This window comes from Siniperca chuatsi, linkage group LG1, assembly GCF_020085105.1.
Source record: "Siniperca chuatsi isolate FFG_IHB_CAS linkage group LG1, ASM2008510v1, whole genome shotgun sequence".
Classification (NCBI taxonomy): Eukaryota; Metazoa; Chordata; class Actinopteri; order Centrarchiformes; family Sinipercidae; genus Siniperca; species Siniperca chuatsi.
In genome coordinates this window covers 5,110,056-5,132,684 of record NC_058042.1, presented here as the reverse complement: position 1 = coordinate 5,132,684, position 22,629 = coordinate 5,110,056, and the positions used below count along the sequence as shown (strand labels likewise).

The 22,629-nt window shown below is 38.9% G+C and overlaps 1 protein-coding gene across 2 annotated transcripts; it reads right to left on the bottom strand.

Moving 5' to 3' along the window:
* Window positions 1-739: 739 nt before the first annotated feature.
* On the bottom strand, window positions 740-18,684 carry zdhhc13 (zinc finger DHHC-type palmitoyltransferase 13). 2 transcript variants are annotated; one of them, XM_044222166.1, is made up of 17 exons: window positions 18,548-18,684; window positions 12,003-12,208; window positions 10,763-10,885; window positions 9,892-9,969; window positions 9,024-9,168; window positions 8,804-8,868; window positions 8,046-8,208; window positions 6,841-6,966; window positions 6,576-6,709; window positions 6,307-6,407; window positions 5,374-5,498; window positions 5,217-5,279; window positions 5,028-5,121; window positions 4,094-4,177; window positions 3,843-4,000; window positions 2,761-2,858; window positions 740-1,349 (listed from the first exon to the last, which is right to left on the bottom strand). In XM_044222166.1, the coding sequence occupies exons 2-17, from the start codon at window positions 12,194-12,196 to the stop codon at window positions 1,211-1,213; spliced, it is 1,890 nt and encodes a 629-aa protein (XP_044078101.1). In that variant the 5' UTR covers window positions 12,197-12,208; window positions 18,548-18,684; the 3' UTR covers window positions 740-1,210. The 2 variants fall into 2 exon arrangements, with proteins under 2 accessions (XP_044078101.1, XP_044078015.1); XM_044222080.1 differs by lacking the exon at window positions 18,548-18,684 and adding an exon at window positions 14,614-14,762.
* Window positions 18,685-22,629: the final 3,945 nt, after the last annotated feature.

Genomic DNA, 22,629 nt, shown 5'->3' with positions numbered 1-22,629 from the left:
CTTGATGTATTTGCCAGCTGGGGGCAGAAGAGCTGCAAAACTCACAGCCTGATAATCTAACAAATGAATTACAATTATTTAATGTTAATGAAGGGAACAGCCATCAGCAAATTCAAATAAAGCACTAATGGTCAATGTAGGCTGTACTTACACAATCTGAGCTGTCCCACCAGCATCAGGAGGTCGGCCTCGCTCCTTTTACAGACAGCCTGATGCAAGATTGGAAGTAACCAGTCACCTCACCGGTCATTCAGCCTCCTATTTGTATCCATATGTGCACGCACCTGACCTGGCACGAAGTCCGTATACAAGCTCGTCCTCATTACGCGCTTGTATTCACTCTCCTCTCTCGACCAACTCCTGAAGGAAATATCTGGCTCTTTTGTGTCTTTCCTCACCAGCTAGTCACCAACTTTGTCTGTCTGCCGTTTGGTGCTGGGCAGGTAGCATACAGTGGGTTTCAGAGCTTTTTTTGCTGAAAACCGCTGCCTTCTGCTGCTGTGCAACTATTGATGATAGCTGTGAACTGAACCATGCAGTAAATGTGCTGTAAAACCAAAACCGAAAAGAGGCTAAAACAGGCTAAAAGGCTACGTTGAGCTGTTGAGTTGGTGATACTTCTCTGTGGGGTTGTCACAGCATCAGACTCCTTTCTTCTCGTGAGGCTTCAAAAATGACCACTGAGTTAAACAATCAAAATCTGAGTCCAGGTTGTTGACCTGAATCCACACAGAGCCAGTTAAAAAGACAGGCACAACATTGCTTTATTGAAGTACTATAGTGGTCATTCATTATTAAACACATGCAACTCTTACAAAAGTCATAAAACCAACTGTTTACACGTACAAAGATCCTTTTTTCCCCCAGAACAGATGATAAAAAATAGGCTTGATGTGCTCGTAAAAAACATCTTAAAACTTCAAATACAATTTAGGCCTTTAAAGGTTTGTTAACTGTACCCAAATTAAAACATTTGTCATTTTCATGTCACTTACATTGGTCAAGTATAAGGCAGCAGCAGTCTGTACGAAGAGCAACTGAATCGAACAATATCTACATGACGCTTTGTGTTTTCCCAACTTCTGATATCGTGGTCTCTCTTCACAAGGAGCCAAACCATTACAAAAATAAATAAATACACTTTGTGCTTTTGGTCCAGAACTACTGTAAAAGTCTGACCCATGACCCTGAGCGAGGGGTGGTTGGGAGGTCAGATCATGTCGGCTTGTCCGAACATGTGCTGGTCGCGGCCGGGCGGAAACTGCTGGGTCCAGTCGATGATGGCCGGTTTGAAGAGGCCACAACAACGCAGCTGGAAGAAGGACACCAGGTTCCGCACCACGCCCAAACTGCAGGGAGACGATAAAGAGACGATTCAGGAGAGGTTGATCAGTCAGAGTCGATTGCTCATTTGACATACTGTAATATGCCTTTGTGGTGTTGGATATTGTTGGCGAGCTATGGATTTGCCACTGCCATTGAACCTTTTGTATTTCAACTCTTTTCTTACATCTTCATATTTGTATTTTTAGATTGTTTTTATGTGGGAACGAATTGTTTGTGTATATTTGCAAATTCACTTGCCCCAAACTGCCCCTTGAGGGACAAAAAAGTATTTTGAATTTAACTGAATTAAATTGTATTGAGAGAGTATCAAGTGATGGGTTAATGGAAATAAAATCAGGACTTCACCACTGAAAATGCACTGCCTGAAATTTGTACAATTTCTTGTTTTCAGGAATTTGAAAAAACAACATTGTTTACAAGAGCTTTCAATTTTGTCCAATCCTCACAAAAATTTCTGCTAAAAAATATTGAATTGGAAGAATGCTGTTTAAATTTTACCAATCACTGCACTTTTCCCCCCACATAAAATAATTTGATTCACCCACAGCCCAGGAAAAGTAAAATCAAACCAGATTTCCTGCGAGAACATTTACGCCTGAGGGACTTTCTTTCCCCTGAAGTCGACTTCCCAGGCGGAGCTCCATCAGTTCAAGTCTCATCCAACAATTTCCAAGCTTATACAAACTGAACCAACTCTAACCTGATGCCTCAAACCACTTATGTGACTCACTGATTTAAAGTCACCACTTTTATATTGGATCACAATTTTTCAGATAAGCCATTTTAGGCTTCAAAAATCACAACAAAACTATGTAAGATCCTGACAGGACTGATTGTTCTTTTAGTCAAATGCATAATTTAGTGCAGAACTCAATTTGAAAATGTCTGTCATGTTTCATGTTACTGAATATGCTGTAAAAACCGACTGAGATATGCTGTGAAAAATAAATTATATGGGAAATTTGCCTCTTAATACATTTTCAGATCCAGGTATACAATTTTCAGCATGCATTTGCACGTCTAATTCACAAACCTCTCAGTAGACGTTTGCAAACATCAGCTTACACATGTTCAATATGATTTAAGTCCAGATTTTGTTTCCATAGAGACTAATATCACATTTGGCAGTGATATCAGTAATAAATCAGAGCTAATGCACAATGAGACGTTCATTACTGCACAAGACCATCACTGAAAAGCATAAAGCTCCCCCTGCATCATAATTACACAGCCATTAACTAAAGACATTAATCCTCTGACATTAAATATTGATTTAAAATTGTTTACCAACTGAAATAAAGAACATGACATTATAGAGTTTCAATGAAACGTGTAAAAGAAACTAATTTATAATTTATAATAAAATATTCAAAAGTAGTGCACTAAATAATGACATCACTAATATCAACTCACTTGTATGGATTCTGTCTCAGGGAGACAGGTTGTCGGAGTTTCCTCTGGTGGAGGGTCAGGTTCGTCCGCTCTGCTGTGGTCAGCCCCAGGAAGGCGATCTGCTCCGACACAAAGGAAGAACATCAATCACCACACGGACAGAGAGGACACTCATTGTGTGTATAACACAGCAGATCAGTAGAACGTAAACAGAATGAGATTTCATGCACCGACTCAACAGGTTTGGCCTCTGTTGCCACTTCCAGCCCGGCTCACATAAGCTAAGTTGGTATATTTCCATGATTTGACAATTTAAAGGTCCAGTGTGTAGGATTTGGTGGCATCTAGCGGTGAAATTGCAGTTTGCAACCATTTGAATACTGCTCGCATCACCCTCTCGTTTCAAGCATGTAGGAGAAACTACGGTGGCCGCGAAAAACGTGAAAGGCCCTATCTAGAGCCAGTGATTGGTTTGTCCGTTCTGGGCTACTGTAGAAACATGGCGTTGCAACACGGGGACCTCCGTGGAAGGGGACCCGCTCCCTCTGTAGATATAAATGACTTATTCTAAGGTAATGAAAACACAACAACTCTTATTTTCAGGTGACTATACACTAATGAAAACATACTTATAAATATCATATTCCATTTCTGCCAATAGCTCCTCCTAAATGTTACACAATGGACCTTTAAGGGATGAAAAGCCAGTTGTCATTACAGTTGGGCTGAAATATAAAACAATGTCTGATTCATGCAATAAATGTGGAAAGCCAGTTTTTTGAGACATTGAGAATTCTGCCTGATTTCTGCAAAGAGACCCATCTGATTGCCAACATTATTGTTATTTATATAGTAATTATATATAATTATTATGGACATTTTACAGTTATAGGCAATTAGAATATAAAAGGTATTATATTACTTTACATTAGCAGAAATCTTAAAGACATTTATGAGACTACACAAATAAAATCAATTTAATTTATGAAGGCACATAGTTCTGAGGTCTCTCTTCACTTTGAGTCTGGTTTTTAAGACCGAGAACAATGTTCATAGGATCTTTGAGAGCCGTAGAAAGTCGTTAACTCCAAGCAGCCAGTCACCTGGTAGAGCTGCTGCAGCAGGATCAAGCCGGACCAGCAGGTGTGATATAAGGCCAGCAGGAAGATGCTGAGCAGCCATGGAGAGCAGCTGACCAGGACAGAGACCACGCCCCACAGGCCCTGCTCCTCATAATGCAGCACACAGTGAGTCGACCAGTCTGAAAAAATATACACAGCACAGTCATGTGTATCCAGTGTAAATGTAAAACGGTGTCAGATACTGTTATTACACGGTATGTCAAGTCACTCACACATGAGACAACCGTAGAACATCCAGGCTCCCATCAGCATGAGGGAGAGCAGAAAGAGGATGAAGAAGTGATGGTTCCTCGCACCTGGAAGACAACAAACATGTGAGATCGTCTTCAATTTAGTCAAAAGACTCCACAGTGTGTGCACTTCTGAGGGAGCTGATCCTGTAACAAATGTTGGCTGCTATAATTTGTCACATCCTAATAAGTCAAAATGCACTTGTAACATGCTCAGATGAATATTGAAATAAAATTATACACTGTGTACTAATTGCAGTATCTGATAGTTAATGAGTAATTGTACTCTATAAGCAAGATATTTTCAGCTATAGCATCAATTTGTTGTAATTTTCAACTTCTGCCAATGAACATGCATCAGTGATTTACTCACTAATAATCTCTAATATGAACACAGTTTATCCATGAAATGCTTTTTTATGTTTGTATTGATGTTTCTGTTTCTGTCCATATTTCCAAAACACACATTTATATGTAAAAGAAAAAGTTCTTGCTTCGACAGAACAAAACAAGATTCCCTATCACGACCCCCAAGGAGTTTATTTCTAGTTAATTGAAATTAGCAGAATATTTTGAAAACCTGTTAACAGATTTAGATTAAATCTGGTGGAAGGTTATACCAGTGGACAAAGAACCAATTATTTTATTATTAAGGATTTAACATTGTGAAACAGGGCAATTTTGAACATTTTCCATATTTTCTCAGGAACTACTTAACTTAAATGAAAATAATCTGACAAACAGTCCATATCCCTGGCCAAAATACCCCACTATGAGTATTTTGATGCAGATCCAGATGAAACATTTTTAGTTACTAAAATAACAAGTTTTGAGGATTGCGTGAAGTATGTTCTCTCAAACTAGAAAGAAGTTTGACAGTTTCACATGTTATATTTTCTGCCAGTTACAATCGTACCGATGCAGCCGTTGGTCCAGATGGAGTGGTGGTCCTGCTTCGCCACACAGGCATCACAGGTGAAGCAGTGGTTCGTTCTCATTGGTTTCTTTGTCTGTGAACAAAGCAGTGTAAAACACACTAGGTTGTCACTGTTTGTGTTAATAGAACAGTGGTGTAAAAAGTTAAGGTTTTGTGTTCAAACCTCACCATGCAAGATGTGCAGAATATTCTGGGGTCCAGACAGCCGGCTTCAGCCAACACCAACACATTCTGACAAGACAAACAGAACTCCGCTCATTTGTGCATAAAACATTTACATGTAAGATAATAATATTTTGTGTCTAACTTTTAATGGCAATCCCACCATTTTCTTCTCTTCTTCGGTTGCCTTGACAAAGCCTGGGTCGGTCCTGCAGGTACGGAGGTAGTAGTAGAGCAGAGCAGTGGCATTCAGAGTGAACAAGACCTGAACTGTGGCGCTGTGCCCATGTGGAGACAATGGTTAAGAAACTCTTCATTCATCAGCTGATCAAAAGGCTAAAATATCAAACATTACATTAAACTGAAGGAAAAGCAGCTGCTAAGTTTACTAGCTATTGATCACAGTGAATACTTCACTGCACTGGTTTAAATGCAGCAGCGTTTGCTCAGCAGTCACATCTCTTTGTTTATTTGCCTTCTCTGATAACGATGATAAAACTTGGGTGAAGTCTCTCTCACTCTGTTTACAATGAAAAAAAAAACCCTCAGAACCTCTTACTTTACATTCACAGGCCTTGTCTGTGCCTTCATCGGATACAGACTTCGATACATTTCCCAGAATGCCTCTAAAACAAATCCTAATGATGAGGCATAAACATGCTTTTTTTCAATAAAAACTGGGCATATAAATTCAAATACAGCAAGCTAGCCAAATAGTTAGTTCCTGCATGGCAACATGTCATACTTAAAATGCAACCTGCCTTGTAGCTGCATTGCATTCTGGTCTAATTTTGCCTCCTATGAATGTAGAAATTAGTCTCCGAGCATCTTCTCCAATGTCAGGCAGCTCAAGAGACGAGTTCTCACTCACTGATTCTGATGGACTGACATGATGTATCGTTGAATGTTGATAAAGGACCACAGATCTTTTTTTGCCATTAAAATCTACTGTCGCTCCTGCAAATATCTGTCTGAGTCCTCTAGAGGTAAGAGAAACTTCCACCCTACGACGAAAAAAAAACTGGTTTGCAGGGAACATCACAAATAACTGTCTTGTAACTGTTTTCGGGTGTTGTTTCATTCAAGGAAAGGATATCTGGCAGGAACCAGAGGCACCAGGTGACGAGCATCCAGAAGACTGAAGCCATGAGAGCTGTAGCTGGTAGTAGAGACTGAAAGGCTGGACTTGGGAAGTTCCTGTTTAGACACAAACATTTCTTATTAAAAGACAAACAACCGGTTTTGTACAACATGCAGATGGAGTACATGAGCACTGGAGCAAAATGTTGGATTGTTTTACTCTTTCTCCATTTACACTAAACTAAGAACAGTCAAGAGAACAGCTCAGTGGAAATGTGTCCTCACCTTGAGGCCAGATTGATCACACCTATCACACAGGCAAACAGGATCCCTTTAAGCAACCAGGACTCTGAGTTCATATCAACTATGGCGCCCACACTTCCAAACACAGCAGTGCAGAGTAAAAACTGCAGAAAGACCTGGAAAATGAAAACAGGATGTTGTTACAGATTTATCAATGTTCTAAGATTACAGGAGATTTTTGTGTTTTGTGTGAACAGAAGTTTTATGTTTGTAATTTGAGATGGTATGTGTGTGGTCATCTGTATACCCTGTATCTGTTGAAGATCCGTATGCAGCGCGAATTGGAGCGAATCCTCTCCTGTTTGACGTGGTTGAGCATGTGGATGAGCAGCGGGCTGTGCACCTGGTGGGCCAAGTCGATGGGTGTGTGACCCTGAAGAGGAAGCATTAAAAACACCACGAAGACATGCATCATTATAGACTGATTAATTCAAAATGTATGGTAATAACAAGTGTTTATAATCGTGCTGCTTTCAAACACACTGTTCACACTGCGAGTAAATGAACTGATGGGGTCGCTCTGTTATCATATGCAGAGCAAAACTCTCAGATTTCACCTGTGTCAAGGTCTCCACCTACAGCATTCAAAAGAGTTAATTGTGTATTTAGTTGCTGCAGTAATATCAGCTCAATGCTGTTTAGCTACTAACTGATTATTAAAGATCCCCTCCAGACATGTTATAAAACATATAAAAATACTCTGCTTTGAAAAATGCTTTTTCAACAATATATTTTTTTTATTCTTAAAATGACATCTACTACTTCATTGAAAAATCCAAAATTTATGAATATATTAATATTTTTTATTTCAAATGTTTAACTTCTAGACACAAAATGTCTCCATTTTCAGTGTGTGTGCACTGGAGGTTTCAAGCTTCCACATCTCACTCATTTAAGTTGCATTGTGAACCACGACTGCCTCCAACACTGTGATACGTGTTAAACTCAGATTTAAGGTGAGCACAGAGAAACCTTTCAAGTGTGAAAACAGCCTTCTAGTGTCAAACTCTGCACAAACATCATTCTGCACAGTGAAGCTCAAACATCTGAGTGAAGTAACAATGAGCCAAACACATTTTTGAGTGGAGCGGAACTTCAGAAGTCTATCTATCTAAATCTGTCTTTCACCCCAACTGTCAAAACTGTAAAATAAAACCAATGATTTCGAGATAATGATTCCAGTAAGCATTTCAAATAAAAGTACAAAACTAAGAATCCTTATATGTCTTCAACAGTTTGCAAAATGGATTCGCCGCTGATGCCAGATGGACACACAAGTTTTTCTCAGCTTGCTAAACATCCAGATTTTCTGTGGTCATTTAGCACTGAGAGAAATAAGTTGCTGACAATAAGTTGGTGACTAGTGGCATGTGTTACTCACAGTGTGACAGTAGACTGACACCTACACTAAAACACTTATTGTTTTTGCAGTATGAGTTTTGTGAAGCTCACATTAATGTTTTCTGCATCCACACTGGCACCGGCCTCCAGCAGGATGTGGGCGGCGTCTACATTTCCTGCCAGCACCGCGCAGTGCAGCGGTGTGTTCCTGTTCACTTTGTCCACAGCACTCACAGAAGCGTTATTTTTGATTAAGAAGTTTGTGGGTTCTGGCCTAGGACAGAAGAACAACATGTACTGTTTAGACACTAATGTCAAGAGGTTGTGAATTAACTTAATTAACAACTTTGTATTAGATACTTAACCTAGTCTAAAGACTAACAGTCTCCTCTTACCTCAAACTAGGATTAAAATGTCATTCTCTGGAGTGTTCAAAAGTTGTGGTCTGTGTTTTCACATCTGAAGAACTATTTCTTAGATTTTTGCAGTTTGTTTCTAATAAATACACAAAACCATAAAAGAAAGCTGTGATGCAGGCAGCTTTTTTCATACATCGTGCACATCTTTTCTAATTTGAATAGGTTTTTCTTAAATTTAACATATTGTATTCCAAATTCTTACATTTAAAGGAATTTGTCTTTAATCAAGGCAAAGAAGAAATCAAAAGATGTGTTCCAGGAAAAGACTGTGTTCTCTGATTATACACCACTGTTTATTAATACACTATGATTTCATGTTAAACGTGGGCAGACAACATGTGCAGGAGACTTTCAGATTCAGACTTACTGCAAATAGATATTTAGGTTTTCACATATTTACTTGAAACCAGTGGGGTTTAAAGCATATTTGTAAAGGAGTAGGGTGCTCACCCAATAATCTTCTGGGCTGCTAACATCAGCGGTGTCTGTCCGTTGCAGTCAGGCCCATCGACTTCCTGGAGGCAAAGAGGCAAATGAGAGGATTACCAACTAGGAAAATAAAAAGAGAAGAAAAATAAACCTCTACAAATGCAATGAGAAAAGACTGTTAAAACAAACAAAGGTGTTACAGAGAGAAGCGGTAAAAGATAGAGCGTATGTGGAGTCTGACCTGTCCCTTAGCCATTAGATAAGCTGCTATGGCCATGTGCTGGAAGAGGATCGCAAGGTGTAGAGCACGGTAACCTTCTCCGTCTGCGATGGAGGAATCTGCTCCGTATCTCATCAGCTGGATCACCATAGAGAGGTGGCCCTGCCTCATCATTGACAAAAGCCACAAACAGCTTTATAGAGGAAGCACTGAACTAAGTTTCAAAAAAAGTCAAAATATCACCCTGCAGAAAGCACTTCGGCCAATCAGAAACAAAATGCATGACTCATCTTGTGTTTTATTTTAATTTGTACAGTTGTAATACAGTTATGTATTCTTTTTTACTACACACTACCAAAGAGCATACTCTCCCCCAGTTCTGCCGAAATGTGGTGTCTGATCAATCAAAAGTGCATATGCAAACTAAACCAAAGCAGCCCAGCAGTGCATGCACCTACAGTGGCAATCAATATGTTTGGGTATCAGAATCAGTTCTGAATTAGAACCTAATTAAAATGTATCAGAATTGGAAATCCATGAGATGTGCTTTTTGAATCTGAGGATTGAAGCAAAGTTTGGATCTGTGTTTCTGTCTACATCACTGGTCACACATGGGTCAAGGTACTTGTGTAGTGTTTAAAATATGGTGGATTAATATTTATTTGTCTTTAATTTACCTTTTAACCAAACAATGAGAAAATGCCTACTTATTTATGGCACATGTTTTAAAGGCAGCCTAAAGCTGCTGAAAATAAAGGTGAATTTTGTTTTTAACATTATTTTCAACAGATTAAGGATATATAAACAACAGAAACAGGACTGAATCAAATCTGGAATAGAAAAGCAGACCAAACCCTAGCAATGAATCCCTTTATGGTCATTCAGTCACCTTATGGCCCAGTGAAGAGGAGTAGAGTTCAGGTCTCCTCCAAGCTGGTCAACTATCGCCCCTTTAGAAATATAATACCTGTCAGGAAACAGCAGGGAAGATACAGAGAGCAAAAATCAGAGTCGACCGTTCAGGACATGTTGTGTTTCAGAGCTTGTCGTATTTCAGTTCAGTCTCTATTTCTTATATTATTAAAACTAAATGTTTCTGTTTATTATTGCTCAAAGCACTGCGTTTCTGACAGTGAAAAATAAAATACATGAAGGACTGATTGTACTGAAGCAGTTTGTTTTCAATATGATGTTCAGCTGACAGCAGCAACACCAAACCATTTACACTTACTTTAGCTTGTGATTTTATGTTATGTATGTTAACTAAACAGCCAATATGATACAAAATTTGTAGTTTCAATACATTTTTAAACATAATTGCTTGCCATGTATGTCTCAACAAATTGCATCTCATTTACCTGAGCACACTGTACACAGTACAGTGTTTTGTCTAATTTCGCTTAAACTAAGCAATTAAAATCCAAGAATGATCTCCAGATATGACTGAAACTTCACAAGCCTCCATGCAAAATTATATCAAAGCTCTCATTAAAATTTTCTACTTCAGCCTCAGTTATTCTAAGCCCAGAAGAGTGTGTGTAGAGAAGTGCAAAAGTAACAAGGAATCCTTCCAAAAAAAAGTAACATCCCCAAATTACTGACACACTGATTGACAAAGGACTACTACTCAGATCAGACAGCTTCTGTGTTTGGAGAAATATGGTGAGTAGCCTGCAGTGGAGTGTTATATGCTTACATAACAGATTCCTCATGTCTCTCTGGTAAGTCAGTTGTAATGAAACAGAAATTATATTACTTACTTGACCAGCTCTGAGCGGTTGTTGATTGCCGCCCAGTGCAGCAGAGTGACGTTCTCTTTGTCCGGCTGTCTGACGTCATATCCTGCCTCTACCAGCTCCTTACAGCGCTCAAGGATACCGAACCTGAGAGGATCACACAGAGAAAAACACTTTATAAACACACCAATAATAATAACTACCAGACTAGCGCTTTAAATTGCACAGTGACATATTTTCCCGTGTGGCTGTTGTAGTTACAGTGGTGAACCATTCAAGGGAAGGTTATAGTATGCTACATCTAAACTATATCTTGTTATGTTTAGGGTAATATTATTAAAACTAAATGTTTCTACATGTTTTGGAATTTAAGGCCAAATAAACTATGATCCTGAATATATTTGCTATAGGAGTGTCTGCAACCTCAGAAAAAGAGAAAGTGTGTGTTTGACGCATCAGCTGTCAAAACATTAGTCTGCGTTTGCGCAATATATAATCATACGATCAGAAAAATGCATTTGTGTCGTTATCAAATGTATCAAACATTAAAGAAAAATTCTAGTTTATTATTACAACTTGGGTTTTATTTTTGTAGTTTGGGCCATAATTTCCATCAGTAATAATAACACTGTACAAGTTAATTCTGAGATCTGGAAACAAGGCAAAAAGAAGTAAGAAAAGTCCGACGGGGCAAGAAACACGAGCAACCAGACGATCAGGCAGGCTGGAAACAAACCGACAGTTTAGCCAAACTTGTTTGGAATTTAAAAAACGAAAGCAAACAATACAATTATTACCCAAACTGTCTGTTGTAAACATCCATCACAGTTTACAGCGGTTGTGTACACACAGTTTACCTGAAGGATCATTACAGACACGCTCACTTTCAATTTGACCTCAAAATAAAGTAGTTTATTAAATCTGGCTAAAGTGCTGGTCTGTTTGCAGACTGTCTGACTGCTCGTGTTTCTTGTTCTGTCAAACCTCTTTACAGCAACGTCACTGTGTTCCCAGATATATACGAAAATAAGACCCAAGTCGTGACAAACGGGACTCATAATGTGCATTAATCTATACAATGTACAATAATTTGCTCATCGGTGACCTGCTACTGCCAAAGAAGAGATAACAGCAACTTAAAAAGATCACAGAGTAACACTAATTTACTTTATTTACTTTCTTCGACAATTATGGCATCATATGAAATGGAACTACACGTTAAAATGTCCACCAGTTGACACAGACCTAATGTTCCACCACTTACTGTGATGCCTTCACTATGTCCCAACTGCTGCTGTCATCCATGTGCGAACGTTTCTTCGGCTGCTGACTGAGGTTCATTGCCTCATCTGTGCTTTTGCCGAACTGTCCGTGAAAAGGTGCCATGAAGGGGTGAGCGGCTCTCGGCCCGTGACTGTGAGAATGACCTGGATGTTCATGGTGACAGCTGTCACGCATGTGGCTGTGACCCTGCAACACATACACACAAAGGGACACACAGATTTGGTTGTTCACGTGGAAACCTTAAATTGGCAGAGAACAGTAGCTTCACTGATTTAAGTCAGTCACACAGTAGGGATGAAAGCTGGTTAAGGGATTTGGGATGTTTATTTGAGGATGCAGACACCTCGACAAACACCAGATAGGGGTGTCCTGGTGGCTTAGGTGTTTAAGTTACCATGACAGTGACCATCCCTGTCAAGTCTGGCCAAGTTCCTCATGTAGGAACTATTTTCTTTCTACCGATAGTTTCTACATGAAACTGCTCACAACAAGGTCTGTGAATTATCTTGGGTAACCGGGTCATGATTTCTGGAAAGAGACATTGCTGTTGAGTTTTTTAAATGTATTTTTCCACTGTTTTCCACTATATTCAAAAAAGGTAGACATCTCTACGGACAAAACTCAGCAACTCACCCCAAAACAATCTAAATGGATAAATAGCACTACAGGTAAGAGGAAAATGTATATGTATTTTTGATTTTGGGGTGAACTGTGAACTATCTAATTTAAATAACATAAATAAATTATTAATTTAACTACTTGTTTCAGCATTCAAAACTTTACTGAGGTTTGCCAGACTGTCAAATGCACAGAGAGTCAGTGTCTGCAGTTTCGTCTCGTGTTTTCTTTTATCGAAGCATTATCAAACTGTTCTGCAGCAACACAACTGAGGTGTTCAAAAGTCCTCGCTCACCTCTTCTCAGGTGGAAGATTGCATTTTCTATTTGTAAGGTGTCACTGTGTAAAATGGGTGATAATGAGGTAAATAATGACCATTTTGAACTACAGCAAACAGCTACAAAAGACTTTTTGTGCATGAGCTGTAGGGTTAGGCAATATGACAATACATACTGCGAAGTGATATACATTTGTCAACTGTTTATACCGTGATAGCACTTTATGATCTCTGGGTGTATTAGGGCATTGTGGGCAATGTTACAAATGACTGAGCAGGGGTGCTTTATGGCAATATTGGAATATATGAATAAAAATACTGTTTTTGCATCAATGTTATGAAGTACCTTGATTTGGTAAGGTATAATATTTGTTGGATTGGGTAAAAACAGACATTTTTGTCTGGTTATTGTATTAGTAAACTGTTTCGCAACAAATTTCAAGAACATTTACATATTTCGATATCATGATATAAAATTAAGTGCTGACACAATTTGTGTCATGACTGATAGAAAACTAGTCGGCAACCATTTTGATTATTGATTAAGTGGTTTATTGAGCAAAAAATGCCATATATTCAGTTATATATCACTGTGAATTGAATGTTAATTGGATACTGATGGCATTTGGCTTTGGGATAATGTTATGGACATTTTATAGACTAAACGAATAACCGATTAATAAAATACAATTTGTAGATTAAAATAAACGTTAGTTGCAGTCCTAAGAAAATTAAATATACTGTGATGGAGAATTTTTTCCATTTCGCCCACTCCTGAAGCGCTGACTGTGATGAACATTTCACATCACTTTGGAGATGTAAATAGAAATATGTAATAGGAGGAGGCGTATATGGGACTACTAGGGGTATATTGGTGTGATTGGTGGTTCTGCAAATTTCATTAACCCATTAAATCACATCCAACTGTCGTGGATGTGATTTAATGGGTTAATTTTGTATTCTGGGGTGAACTACACCTTTACCACAGCAGCACCTGGCTGCTGTTCTCCATCCTCTGGGATGGATCTGCTGGATGCTATTTTTGTCAGCCTGGATGTTGATGCTGATGTTGACTGTGAACATGACAGGTGGCTAACTTAACAACATATGGCAAAAAGCTAACCGCTGTCTGGCTGTAATGAGTATAAACACGTGGATTTGGATGAACACATGCAGCTACCGACTTGCTATCGGAAAACAGCCCGGAGCTGAGCTGTAAAAGAGGATTACAGTTTCGTAATTACTGATAGGCAAAGATAAGAAAGGTAGCTAACGTTACGCAATGAAATGGTTAAGCACGCGTTGGCTATCAATGCATCGTCATGTCAACCAGATAAATCAAACTGACTTTCCGTAACGTGGACGTCAATGCCTTTACACGAAGAAAATTAGCTAAATCTGACCGCTGAGGTTGAGGAGAGATTAGCTAGCTAGTACTGTTTAACGTCAGGCAGGCTAACTACGCCCACTGAAGCTAACAGACTAACTGACAGTTGGTTGTATCGGTGAGCGCAGGTTATTCCGCTTTATAGCAATTTACCGACAAGCTAAAATTAAACAGCGAGCTAGCTAGTTAATGCTAACAACCTGCTGAAATACTATTAGGACAAACTACGTCAGCCGGGTCTCCACCAGATGAAGCAGTAATCTCACAACACGGCCAACAAAAGCAGCGAATGAACACAAACCGACTTACATTATCGACCTCACTCCAGTCCATCTTGTTGTGAAGGAACGAAGGAAAAGTTCCTGCTTCTGGACAGGCCAGATTCAACGTACCACTTCCGCTATGCGTTTTTCAAAATAAAAGTCGTGAGGAAGTTAAAGAGGAACAGAAATAATTTGATGGTGAAACTGCAGAAAGGCAAATTCATAGATTATTTAGAAGCTAATTTAAAAACCCGCAGAGATACCTACATAATGCATTAGCCTATTGCACAGCCGGTGTATGCTTTATTCTTTATTTGGATCCCCATCAGCTTCCACAAAGTGTGGTCGCTAGTCTTCCTGGGGTCCACACAAAAACAATCACAATAAAACAAACAATTTAAAATCAAACAAGCCAAATATAAAAAGGTAAGAAAATAAGTGAAATGACTCTACATATGAAAAAATAAACAATAGTAGCCTACAATGGAAACAAAAACAAAATTGTCAAAATACACAACAACAAAAAGAAAGTAAAAACAATCAAAAAGGTTACAAAAATGGCAATAATATCTATGTGAGATTCATCAAAGTTTGTTAGTGACTTTTTTGAAAGAAAATCTGTCTGATGTCGGTGGGGAGCATATTCCAAGCAGAAGAAGCTCCATAAAGAAAAGTTCTGGTCATACAATTTGTTCATGGACTTGGCATCACCAGATGACCAGTGCTCACTTAACGCATATTACACCTATGACAAAAACCAGTATATAGTATTTTTTCATAAAAGAGGTATGGTGTATTATTCCATATTACTTTTTGCATGAATAGCAGAAGACAAGATTTTAAGTTAGCCTCCACAGTTAGCCATGATAAACATTTATGCATCTCGCACACATTAGCACAGAAAGAACTAATCTGGCTGCTCTGTTCTGTGCAATCTGAAGTTTTTATTCAGATGTTTCACAGCAGCACTTGACCAAATGACTGGGCAGTACTCCAGGTGTGTGACCGAACAACGTCAATCATAACATTTCCTTGAAATTGCAATGCCTTTTCCCATTATGGAAACAATATGATCAAGAACGTTCCTACTGTCAAATACAGTACATTTAGTTTTTGCAATAAAACTTGGCATGCTACACATCTTATGCAGGCATGGCCAAATGAACCTGCTAGAGGGCAAATATGAGCTGATGGGATCCCTTTAATCCTCTCTTCCTCACTCTCTCTCTCTGCAATATGCTGGCACACCACCTGGCCGTTATCACGTTAGTTGATATTGTGCTTCAGTGGTGCATATTCCCAAACTGATTTTCGATTTTATGTGTGTTGTTTGTGTCCACATACAGATGCACTGTTTGATGTACTTAATAATAAGTTATTTACTGCTGCTTTTGTTATTAAAATAATGTACAGTTGACATTTTATTTTGAAGGCAAAAGCGTTAAACAAGGAAATCTTGTTTCTGGTCATTTTCATTTCCTTGATGCTTCACTGTTTTCTTCTTCCTGGAAATGCAAGTGATGTTCACAGAGCTGTTGTTTTACTCCCGCCTAGGCATTTCCTGCTGCTGCCTGCACAATTTCTAACAGTGAAAATCATTTTTTTAAAGCTTCAGTGTCCGGATGGAAATGCACAGAAAATCAAGGTTTGCTTTGGTTGGAAGAAACAACACATGCATATTCAATAAAGAAAACTCTTGCTTATGATAAATTCATCAGAGACATATTGGATTTTAAACTGTCCTAAAAAAAAACCAGTCTGTGAATAAAGACTTTTTCAAAATACATTTTCACTGGGGAAATATGCTTTAGTATCATAAGTGGAAACGTCTTATAAATCAATATAAATACATGTTGTGTGGGCAAGTGTCATTCAAACCCACATAACCTTACTTTAAATTTTAGTCAAGATCCTGAAGTTACCAAAGGTCAGAATTTGGGGGGGAAATGCGTATAAAATGATGCACAAAACAACTGTAAACATTTCCATTTGATGTAGTGGTGCAGTAATAAATAACAAGACATCACAGCATGTGTCACAGAGATGAAATCAGCTACTGATGCAGGAGAGGAGGCTTTTTACTCTCCATAAGTGTCATGGAGCTAAACATGACCAAAGCCTCAGATATCATGCAGCTGAAGTGACTGCCACCATGGAGCTGTTAGTACAGGGGCTGTGACCTGTGGCCGAACGCAAACATTAACATATAAACATGCAGTGGAAAGTAAAAGATGAGATAACTAGCATCCTGTCTGCTTTACTAAACACAACTGGACTGTATTTCCAATAACGTCTTGGACACAAATTTTGACTCAGAAATAGTCAGATTGGTAAGTTTTGTTTCGAGATTTTCAAATTGGTCAGGTAGCCTTAAAAGGCTTTCAGAAACCCCTAGTGTCCTGTGTTTATTTATACAAATGCTCTTTTCCGCCTCTTCATTCAAATTGTAAGATCAGGTAGAATCTGACTTCACATGGCAAGTGTGGAGACAGAGCTCCAGTCCAAATCGTATCTTCAATTTTGTATTTTTATCGAGGAAGTCAACCACGTTTTGACATATAAAACCAACTGCAAATTCAAGTCGAGTCAGTTTTATTCATCAAGCCCAACATCACAAATCACAAATTTGCCTCAGGGGGGCTTTACAATCTGTACAGCATACGACACCCCCTGTCCTTAGACCCTCAATTCGAATGAGGAAAAACTCCTCAAAAAACAACCATTTTAACAGGGAAAATGGAAGAAACCTCAAGAAGAGCAGGAGAGGAGGGATCCTTCTCCCAGGACGAACTGACATAGATGTCGTGTGTGCAGAATAGACCAACATAATAAAATTACAGTATGGACAATCATGATGAAAAAGTTATGAATAGACTGTAACATGAAGAATGGATCCAGGAGGTTGTCGAGCAACTTCAGGTGTCACCAAATAGATCGGATCTGAGCCACACGATCTCGTCTCCACCATGGAGAGGACAGACTACACAAACACACAAGACCCAAAACTCAAGCATGCCATTAACACAGGCAGGAGAAAGGACACACACAGAGGGACAGAGAGAGACAAGAGGAGAGGCTGAATCTCCTGGAGGACAACGATCCAGATCCAAAACATCTGGAGAGAGGCACCGACAGCAAAGAGTCCCAGTTTCTAGCTAATTACTGTATATCTATTCTTAGCTATTGCGTTATATACCAAATACTCTTTTTGTACCAAATACTCTCTTTTATGAGGCTCAGATGAATGGTGCCGCTGTTCAAATAAGAGTTAAAACCTAAACCCAATTCAGTGTCTTATTTCATTAGAATTTTAACACAGTATTTCCCCAAAAATATGTAATTTTATTCTGAAATGATAAACTCTAAATATAGCCCTCTTCTGTGTGACATAGTTTACTTCCCAAATTACCATACTACTATGGAGTGGAAATAAACCAATGAGCTTTGGCCTCAATCAGATCTTGCACTTCCAGGTGAGTAGCAGTAGATGGTGCCATCATTCAATCCATGACCAGAAGGCTTGCTGTCTGCCAGGCTGCAGATCCATTAATCAGTTGTGTCTCTATGCAGACATGATCGTGCACAAGTTAATTTAGTTATTACTCTGGGGTGTAACAAATAAATAATATCTTCACACTTGCTTGAGATAGATAATCCATCACAGTGAACATCAAATCTGCTTTAATTGTCGTAAAAGATATGTTGTTGTTTCATGGCGATGCAGACTGATTTGAAAAGTCTGCACTGTGTCTCCACGCAGTTTTAAGCCTCTAAAACCTAATTTCCATACCATACATGACTGAAAGAAAACACCTGCCTGAAAGGAAAAAAATAAACATAAAAAAATGCTCTGGTAAGCTTTGTAGTAAAACATACAAAAACGCTGGTGTAGTCTAAAAGACAGCTGTGCAAACATACAAGTAAAACATGTCCATGTTTTAGTGTGTGTGCTGCTTTGTTTGCCAAGGTGACATACTTACACAGACAGTTCATCTTGGTGGATGAGCCTTCCCTCAGTTGGCCTGCCCAAGGTTTGTTGTTATTGGATTCTCTGAACACGAGCACTCTCCTTTTCAGGAACACCCTACTCACGCTCACACACATTCACACCTGGAAGCTGTCAAGCACAACTGCAGTCTGATCGGCTGGTCGCTGAGCATCTCCGCTGGAGCAGCTGGGGGTTAAGGGCCTTGCTTGAGGGCACCTCAGCAGTGATAATCAGGATTTATCCCGCCGGCCAAGGAACCAAATTGGCAACCTTTCGTTCACAAGTTGAAATATACACATAAGTTCGAACCAAAAGATTTGGAGGACCAAACCCTGAGGTTTTCATGCATCTTATTGTGGGTGTATTGATAGATCAATTGTACAAAATACAAAAATGAACATGTATATGTAATGTGCATGTAATGTGCATAAGATTTTCTTGGGAGTTTTTCCTTGTGAGAGCGGGTGTGCGCTTGTTGTAGCTTGATAACTTTGACTTTTTGCTGTGGGCTGTTTGTCTAAACATGGTGTTTCAGGTTGCTTTGTGATTGATTGTTAATTAATTAGAGCTTGTCATATTTTTTCTGTTTTTCTCCTCTTTATAAAGTCTTCTGAGACATGCCAAAAAACAAATACTTCATCTGTCAAGTGCTGGTTTTTATGTTTCATTTTAATGAAATAAAAGTCAGCTTTTGACACTTCTGTGCCACTCTGATTATTCATATTTGGATCTTTTTTTAATGTTTTAATTTATACATGCGGCTAAGATACTAGAGACTAACTTGAGTGCATGTACCAAATCTGTGGGTGTGTGTGTCGGCCAAACACAAAGCAGAAGTAATTGAGCTGTCGGGGGAAGTCATAACAGTGAAGACGACTAAGGGTCAAGATTACGTTTGCATGAGACGTGAGAGTAGAAGCAAAATGAAAAGTAATTACAGTATTTTTATTTAAGGGAAAGGAGAAGTGTACATTGTCATCTACACATATTCAGCCTTTACCTTTGGTATGAGACCGTATTCTTCAACGAGCAGACACTGGGGTCATTAAAAACAGAGTGATTAAGGAAGCAGGGCCATCCAATGAAAACATGTAGAGGATGTGTGTTTAACAGCTGATAGAGCAGCACAGCGGAGCTGTATGAGCGGACTTTGCTTCCATTAAAGCCTTTGTGGAATTTAATAATGCTGATGTTGTGTGAAAACCTCATAACTCCAACTGTTTTTGGAAACATCAAGTTGGCCTTTTGAGACTCTTTCAGACCATTTATGAACAAATTAATTCCTGAATAGCATTTCAAATGACATTTTGGGGATGCATAGTATGATATCTTTGAATGGGGAGTGTGAAATTCTCATTTATCTTCCCACTGACAGACTTCCTGCAGTTGTAGAAAGATCATCACATATATGAAAATACTGTACTTGATATAAATATCTTGAAGCTGCATTTATTGATATTCTGGTCACGATGGGGGAAGCAAGTACAAAAAGGGTTTGCACACCCAAATCAATTAGATTGTTCCATTAATTCAGTTTTCAATGTCAGAATTCAGCACAGGGGAAAATACAGATGTTTCAACAATGCCTTCTTCAGAGTGCAATAGTCCACCAGTTTCATGGTTGAGTCCTTTTAACTGTCATCAATCAACTTATTACCAACAGGTGCACCAGGTGGTGCAGCAGGTCTGGTGTCCTCAGACCTGCTGCACTGCAAAACCTCAGAGAGCCCCTTCCCAACATTAAATCCCACAAGTCCATCAACCAAAAATAAAACTACACATGCATTCACAAATCTTGTGAGCCATATGGGCTATTCTACAACAGTTTCCAACTAATATGGACAACAACAAAAAAACACAACTACATAATGAACAGATATTTCTGTGGGACACTACAATGAAAATGGAAAAGGAGGCAGATCAAATTACTCATTTAAATTGGCTGAAGACATGACATTAAATGTGAAAATCCAAGCTTCACGTTGAAGTAGTCTTTCTAGATTACCAACTCTATGTGGTTGGACCACTTTTTTCTAAACCAACACACTTGAGTTAGGAAACAAAGCTGATAACACAAAACCGGACAAACCTGTTATGGCTAACATGTTAGCAAACGACTGCCCATTTACTCGGCAAACACAGGGAAACATTAGCATCCCATTGGAGTGGTGTTTGTGTCCACCTGATGAATGTAAGCATTATTCACTTTCCTTTTTAGCTCTGGTTTCATTTCAACCAACTCCTGAGAAAAATATCTGTCTGTCTGTCTGCTGATCGGTGGTGTGCAGGTAATGTAAAGTGGGTTTATCTGAGTTTTTTTTTTTTATGAAAACAGCTGCCTGCCGCTGCTGGAAATTGGAGTGATGAGAGCAGTGAGACTGAACCTTACAGAAAATGTGCCGTAAAACAAAAACAATGAGCTAAAAGAGGCTAAAACGCTCCGTAGAGCTGAGGGGAACAGCAGAGTTGGTGATAATTCTCTGTGAGTTTGTCACTACGAATGACACCTTTCACATTACACATGGTGATCTGACTCATTGTTAATATAGATTAGCGCAGGTTTGAGAAGACAAACCTCAATGTTGTTTCCGTCTTATGAGACAAAAATTGAAGGGATTTGTCATTTTTCAAGAAGGATCATCGTTACTTGAGAACACATTTCATCCCGAACCTGACACCAGACTGTTTTATCATAATGAGAACGAATAAATCATCAATATGCTGAGCAACCTGCTGTGTTCGCAGTGAGCTTTCTTCAGACTCTCCAGAGATACTTGCAGATATGAAAGTGAGAAGACCCCAGCTGATGGAAGTTAATTATGGTAATAAAGTGTGTGGTGGCTGGTGGGACTCAACATTGCATCTCTGTCTGTTGTGGCTGTTGGACTCCCTGCTGGTTGCTTCATAAAACAAAGGAGGAAGAAGTGTCTTAATGTGAGCCAGTTATTTCATTGTTTGAGAATTTGAGATGGTGGAAGATTGAATGTCAGAAAATCTTCCAAACTTTACTCTACTGAACCAGAACTATGTACTTCAGTGTCCTTGAGGTTAGTCACCAAAGCTTATCTTATTCTGAAGGGAAAATCCACTTCACAATAGGTGCTAAAAATAGCTTTTGGTTGTGAATGAAGGGAGATATTTGAAGCATTCACAATGGAGCTTTATGCCAGAAAATGTTTCAGCAATATTAAACATCAATCAGGTTTTTCAAGATGATCAATCAAGATGACAATATCATAGATAGATTACAAACATATATAAAGAATATGGATCTTGGAGGACATCAAGCAACCTCTAAACACCAACCTGAGCCACTCGACCTCCCCTCCACCATGAAGACCTGGAAAGAGGACACACTACTTCAAGTCACTGTGTATATTTAACCAAGAACACAATCTTTCCCTAACCTTAACCAAGTGTGAGTGCATAACCATAATAACCATAATAAACATAATAACCATGAAAACGATTAATCATGCTTTAGTTGCTACAAATGAGCAGCATTACAGTTCCACCAAAACACATTTGCTGTTGCAAATTAGTTGTATGTTTCTGGAAGACACGGTTGCACGTACAGTAAGTATAGAGAATTAAGCCTATGAGTGAAAGCTGTTCCTCGCCTTGTGCACTTGTTCATGTTCTGTTTTCTTTTCTTTTCACACATCTAGTCAACAACGTAGACTCCAAGCCTGAGCAGCAATGATGATATTCTGCTTTTCATGCTTCTTAACAAAAGAAAAAGAAAGTATTGGGTTCACCCAATCTTGGACAGGAGGATTGTGAATTCCACCTGGCAGTGTGTTTAAAGTAGGATCATAATGTTTTTATTTGTATACAAGACCTCTACATCTTTGTAGTATATGAGCAAAAAGAAGACTCCTTCCTGTTCCCATCATTCACCTTTATCTGACGATTTCAGATCGAGAAACTACAGCAAACTCTTACCATTGCCTCACCCTCAATCTCTTAATATCATTAAAGTTTTTTCCGTTGCATGAAATGTCTTTGGTTTGCATGAAAAAATAGAAACACAATCACAATCATCAAGTACATACTTGGTCTAATATCTCACAC

Excerpts from the sequence above, each read along its gene's own strand:
- zdhhc13 (XM_044222080.1), bottom strand. The coding sequence starts at position 14,637 with ATGGACTGGAGTGAGGTCGATAAT. Across the intron at positions 9,169-9,891 it reads CCTCTTCACTGGGCCATAAG|GCAGGGCCACCTCTCTATGG; the intron begins GTGACTGAATGA and ends GTCAATGATGAG. Across the intron at positions 5,499-6,306 it reads GTGCCTCTGGTTCCTGCCAG|ATGGGCACAGCGCCACAGTT; the intron begins ATATCCTTTCCT and ends CATTGTCTCCAC.